Source organism: Epinephelus lanceolatus, chromosome 11, assembly GCF_041903045.1.
Source record: "Epinephelus lanceolatus isolate andai-2023 chromosome 11, ASM4190304v1, whole genome shotgun sequence".
NCBI classification, from domain to species: Eukaryota; Metazoa; Chordata; class Actinopteri; order Perciformes; family Serranidae; genus Epinephelus; species Epinephelus lanceolatus.
In genome coordinates, this window is record NC_135744.1 from 2,796,017 (window position 1) to 2,801,773 (window position 5,757).

Consider the following 5,757-nt stretch of genomic DNA (forward strand, 5'->3'; position numbering starts at 1 on the left):
GCACGCACATGTGCTAACAGCTGTACCCACACGTATCCTATCGCCATTTTCCCAAGCTAAAATACAAAAGACTTGGAGCACACACCTCTCAACCACCTACTAATACACAAGCCACATTTTCTTTATTATTCGTGTTAAGGGTGCAGAATGGGTTTCCTTTTGACTAATATCAGAGACAATACACATACAGTAGCTACTCAAACGTGAATATGTAGTATTTGGTGGAAAATAAATGCATTTGTGAGCGAGGCAGAGTGCAGATTAAATGGCAATTTTGCCTTGTTGCAGGAGATGCTTGAACAGAAAGACAAATAACTCGCCGTGTTCGATGACTGACGTGTGACGTACCCACCCAGGTAGAGGCCGCATTTGAAATCGTGTTGCTGACCATTATGTCATCCAACCAGCGGGAAACAGAGGCGGGACATAGCCCCGTCAATCATGCAGACATTTCAGCGGTTTGAATAGGCTGGGCGAGGCGGGGCGAGGCGAGACGGGCGGGGGGGTCCAATCCGGTTTGAGCTAGTTCTTCTTCCAATGGAACATTAATGTCTCGCTGCGCAGTGTTAGACTGTACTGGTACAGCTTTATCCACAATACAGGTACCACTGTATTTTCATCTGTACTGGGCAACAGTAAGCTGTTTCTCTTTTCTTTAAACACCCCACACAAACCAGCCATGCCTAAACGGAGACATGTGAGTACACCGACATCTCTCGTGCATTCAGCAGTACGGCATTTATAACCCCCAACTGCAGTTTGTAAAATGGGCTTGTTAAGCTTGAGGCAGAGTTGTTAAAATGTTGCTGCAGATGACCGTTTTCTGCTCAAGGTGTGTGTCCTGGTGTTGCTGCTTGCAGCAGGAGTTAAGTTAAAGTCTGTTGCGATTTTCTCTAGTGGCTGCTTCTTTCTCCTATCTCTCTCGTGTAATTATTATCTTTGTGCCAATTGCTTTTCCGTGTGCGGATTTTCACTGCAGAATGGTGACACGCACAATCGCAAGTGCGTATAAATGCATTTACTTGCATTGTAAGGACAAAGAGCGATTATTTTCCGTGTCGATGGTTGCTTTGCTGCCAAGAAAGTTGGCGGCATATTGACTATTTCCTATGGGGCTCGTCACGCCGGATACTTAAGTTTCTTTGAGAGAAAATGCGACCACATCGACAACGTCTAATGTAGCAGATACTCGGTCGGAGCTGGGTTTAATGTCAGGGTTTTGTATGAGCACCGTGTCTTGTTTACGGCCCTCGTGTGGAACGAAAACACATATGATATGAATACATGAGGACCTCTCTCTTCCAAAAACCAAGCATGCATGCGTAGGCTATTTCTTATTACCGCATGGCCGCCCGTTTTTTCCCCACTGAAAATTAATTCCTTGGAAGGCGTTCTTTGTGCTAGCGTTGTTTGTTTCTGTGTATTGTCGGCTCAGGCCAGTCGAAGGTTATGCAATGGCGAGCCTCCGTCAGTGAAGCGCTGCTCTTGTTGCTGGGTGTTCTAGTAGATTTTGCTAGCAGAACGACAGACTCTTAAAATTCATGGCGGGAACGCTCTCTACACTGCTCGGTTTTCTCTGTACACTAGTAATTGCACTTATTACCAATGAATGGATGTGTCCTGAAGAGGCGGAGTCCGCCCGCTTCTCCACCGGAATTTTGTAGCAGCCTGTACAATTAAGTCAGTTGAAGGAGCTTGAACAGCACGACCGCTGTTATAACTACTACATGATGCCTATGATATTGTGTTACGACTTCTGTATTCAAGCGAGTCACAGGGCGCTTTACCTCCTTGTTTTATTGTTTGTAGACAAAGTAGTTCTTAATTTTGATATGTTGCTAATATTCATAAGTGGTATTTGTGATTTCTAACATGCTTAAGAAGTGAGCCTTTTAGCCTTTACAAGGACTGCTTAATTGTTAAAGATTTTTAGATTATTTCTCAGCCAATCTCAGCGCTTGGTGTGAACTAAATCATGTATGGAGCTACATGTGAGTCCATAGGCTTATATTCTGTCTGGAAACGCCCACTTTATAGTTACATAACTAATGCTGAAAGCTCATGACCCACTCACCAACTCAGCACAGGCACAGACAATTGCAGACAATTTCCTTAAACTGATTTTTTTTTTCTTACAGGAACCAGGAGTCTCAGTGGTAAGGAATAATTAAACATATTTTTAACAGACTTGTGTTTATTTCATTTTTAAACTAATGAAACAGTCTGTGCACCCACAGGGGGTCAATAAAACCACATCAGTGAGAGCCACTGGTTGATATGTTAAAAAAAATCACCCTGTCTGTTTACTGTCTCTGCAGCCCAGGAGGAGATCTCCAAGGTTGAAAGATGTAAGTACGAATCCAGACTGTCACAGTAAGTTTGTTTGATGTTCATTGCATTCTTAGTGCTGACGTAGTGTTTGTTGCCACAGAAACCTGAAAATGCAAAGGCAAAGACAGAGGCCAAACCTAAGCCAAAGGTGGGAGCTTTTTTTCTTTTAATAATTCTTATTATTAGACTCTCAGCTGTTGAATTAGTGACTAATGCGATTTGTCTTTCTGTATGCAGAAGGGACCTGCTAAGTCTAAGAAAGCTAAGGAGGTGGAGAAAGCCAAGCCTGATGAGAAAGCACCAGACACCCCTGCTGAGAATGGCGAAGCCAAAGCTGAGGAAGAGGTAAGGCTCATGGCATCAAATATAAACATGCAAAATAAAGTTTGTCCCTTTGGTGATTAAGCTGTGACACTTTGTCTTCCAGACACCAGCTACAAACGCAACTGAACAAAAAGATGAAGCGGCAGAATAACATTTCTCCAACCACATCTTTTACCAGTGCTCCCTGTACCTCTTTTCTTGTACAATTCAGGGGAATATTTTTATCAACTATTTTCTAAATACAGGTTTTTTAGTAGTTTGATTGTAGAGAACACTTTTTTTTAATGAAAGAAAAAAAGTCAATTTGGAGACGGGAATTTTCATCACATCCCACAATTTTGCATCGCCGTAGAATTTGCGGTCATTGTTGTTACTGTCAGTGGATTTCATTTTGAGTTTAAAATGTCAATGGGGGGGGGGGGGGGGGGGCAGGACAGGTTACCTTGTCAATGTGCAAGCACAGCATTAACAGAAGCTGGGGCAACAACTGGAAGAGCTTGTCTGCATGGGTTACATTCCATATGTTTTTAAGTGTGTGTAATCTGTGCTGGGGTGGGAATGGACAAAGTCACAGGGCAACTTTTTATTGTTTTATTGTTTATAATAAAGACCAGTGTTTTAGAATGTTTTAAAACTTTGTTCCTGTATGTTAACTCTTGTACTCATGCAGTTTTCTTAATGAATCAGATCAATAAAGCTAAAATCCCTAGTACTGGAGCTCTCTTTATCAGAACCGTGCATCACGTGTATTAGTTGTGTCTCTGTTCTGTGATAGCATCTAAATAAATTTGTATAGCTGCTGTGTAAAGGGGTTTCAATCTCTATATTCAGTGTGTAATGGTACATTGTTAGGATGATTCAAAAAATGATTGTTTTCTTCACCAAGCTATTGAGGAGTGTAACCATAAGAAACAAACTGTTGAGAATGGCCTCTTAAAGACCAACAGACAAACTACATTTATTTGAGATGTCAAATGCATACCAACGGTAGCAATATTCATGTGGATTTTAGATTTCTGTATCAACTACACGTGTGCAGGTAATTTGGATTTGTTTATAGATGTACCTGTGTAATGATTGTTATCAACAAACCAATAAAACTTGGTTGGTAGGTGTTACGCTGTTTTATTCTGGAAACACTAAAAGTTGCAGATACAAGACTGTAAAAACATTAACTCCAAATTTCAAGGCAAAGATGGAAGGTGTATATTACAAAAACACAAACATAAATATATATATACATATATATATATATATATATATAAATAAACACAAATATATATGTGTGTGTATATATATATATACACACACACCCACACATATATACATGTATATACACACATATATGTTGGACTGCACACTCTCTCTGTGCACCCCTCCCCGCCCTCACAGGCATCCTGCCTGCACCCTGTTTGAAATGTCTCCTGGTGCCTATTGAGCAGGTGACAGAACAGTTTCAGCACCATGGACAGCTTCTCATTGGACTGTTGGTGTATCAGCTGTTGTTCAGCCTTTAGTTCTCCTTGTGTCGCATGTACATTACTTTTGACAAAATTGTATGAAACGTCAGTGTTAGTAAAAAAAATCGATGATGTGCCTTGTGCCCTGACGGATCTTTGATGTAACCTCATAGCGGCAGCACTTTCTTTTCCGTCCCTGCCATCGTTGGTCTGCACAGAAAGTCAGGAGGGAGTCACAGAATTTACTTTGCCTGTTTTTCCACCATCTGCTGTCAGATGATTTCCTGTATTTACACACAAACATGATACTGCCTATAACTACAGCGACTCAAATGTCCTGAAGACATCCCTTCCTAATGATAATTTCATGTAATTATGTTGTAATATGTTGTATGTAAGTATGTTATTATAATGACAAAATGCACGGTCCCTCATATAGGCAAACATTCACTCTGAGGTTCATTTGAAGCTAATATGTTGACATATTATGTTATGCTATACTTATCTATATCATAATTTTCATCATTTACCAAATGCTAATATGTTACACAGATTTTTTCATTATATTGTATATTTATATTAAATCTCTGACAAACAGCAAATACTTAGACCATAACTTACCATTACAGTTACAAGCTTTTATTACAGTTTTTCCTAAGCTTAAATACATTTCTTGAAACTACAGCTCAATGTCACAAACTCTAAAGACAAAACTGAGAAGAGTTACCACCTTGTCAGACCTCTACAAAATTAAACCCTGCACTCAAAATCATGTTCTGTCTTTTCAAAATTGATTCCTGATTCTACCCACCAAAACCATATGTCTGCTGCTCTGTAGAGCAGAAATTACGTAAGCACTGTGTGATAAATTTAAACACTACCATGAAAATACTGTTTATATATGTCTTGGCTTCATGGGGCACTTGCTACATATTCTAATTTATAAAACAATGTAGAAAATGTTTCCTTTTTCCACTTTTTTTTTTTTTTTTTTTTTTTTTTTTTTTTTTTAGAGTTCAGGGGATTTTTGTCCCAAAGTTGATAACACTTTTTTGGTATATACAGTATACTATAAAGACTGTTGCCATACTGTAATACTGTACTTTGAATATTACAGCAAATATTCTATTGATGACACCATTATCAGCATAGGAGAAAATGTACATTTGTCTATCCAATGAACTGCAGTTGGGCAAAATTTACAATCCCAGCATGGAGAACTGAGAGGAAGGCCTACAAACATTTATTTTTATCAGTTCATTCAGCTCAACATTGTACTGTATTACTTTTTCATCTTTACATCTCCCGAAAGACACTTTAAACATTTTCCTACTGTAGTTTTTCTAATTTTACGTACAATAACAGTTCAGTTACAGGGAGTTTCAACATTTGTATATTCTCAGAACTACTGCACTATCAAATATACTGTAAGTCTACATGATGACTCTGGGAAGCTAATTGAGTTGAAACAGGTGAGACGGGAGTGAGGCTAGGTGGTAATTAGGGTGTGTTATTTCAGAGGCAGGTGTTCTCCAGATGAACAAAGTGCTCTAAATGATGCAGTTGGTGCTCAGATTTATGCATAGATGTGATTTAGAATTTCTATTTAATAATAATAATACATTTTATTTATATAGCGCTT

At 39.1% G+C, this 5,757-nt stretch overlaps 1 protein-coding gene across 2 annotated transcripts; it reads left to right on the forward strand.

Annotated features, from left to right (window-relative positions):
• Window positions 1-509: 509 nt before the first annotated feature.
• LOC117271524 (uncharacterized) lies at window positions 510-3,770 on the forward strand. Of its 2 annotated transcripts, none has more exons than XM_033649736.2 (6): window positions 510-697; window positions 2,139-2,156; window positions 2,319-2,348; window positions 2,432-2,479; window positions 2,569-2,676; window positions 2,759-3,770. In XM_033649736.2, the coding sequence occupies exons 1-6, from the start codon at window positions 680-682 to the stop codon at window positions 2,804-2,806; spliced, it is 270 nt and encodes an 89-aa protein (XP_033505627.1). In that variant the 5' UTR covers window positions 510-679; the 3' UTR covers window positions 2,807-3,770. The 2 variants fall into 2 exon arrangements, with proteins under 2 accessions (XP_033505627.1, XP_078028261.1); XM_078172135.1 differs by having other exon boundaries at window positions 510-602.
• The last annotated feature ends 1,987 nt before the right edge of the window (window positions 3,771-5,757 follow it).

Excerpts from the sequence above, each read along its gene's own strand:
- LOC117271524 (XM_078172135.1), top strand. The coding sequence starts at position 549 with ATGTCTCGCTGCGCAGTGTTAGACTGTACTGGTACAGCTTTATCCACA. Across the intron at positions 2,349-2,431 it reads GATCTCCAAGGTTGAAAGAT|AAACCTGAAAATGCAAAGGC; the intron begins GTAAGTACGAAT and ends TTGTTGCCACAG. Across the intron at positions 2,480-2,568 it reads AGGCCAAACCTAAGCCAAAG|AAGGGACCTGCTAAGTCTAA; the intron begins GTGGGAGCTTTT and ends TTCTGTATGCAG.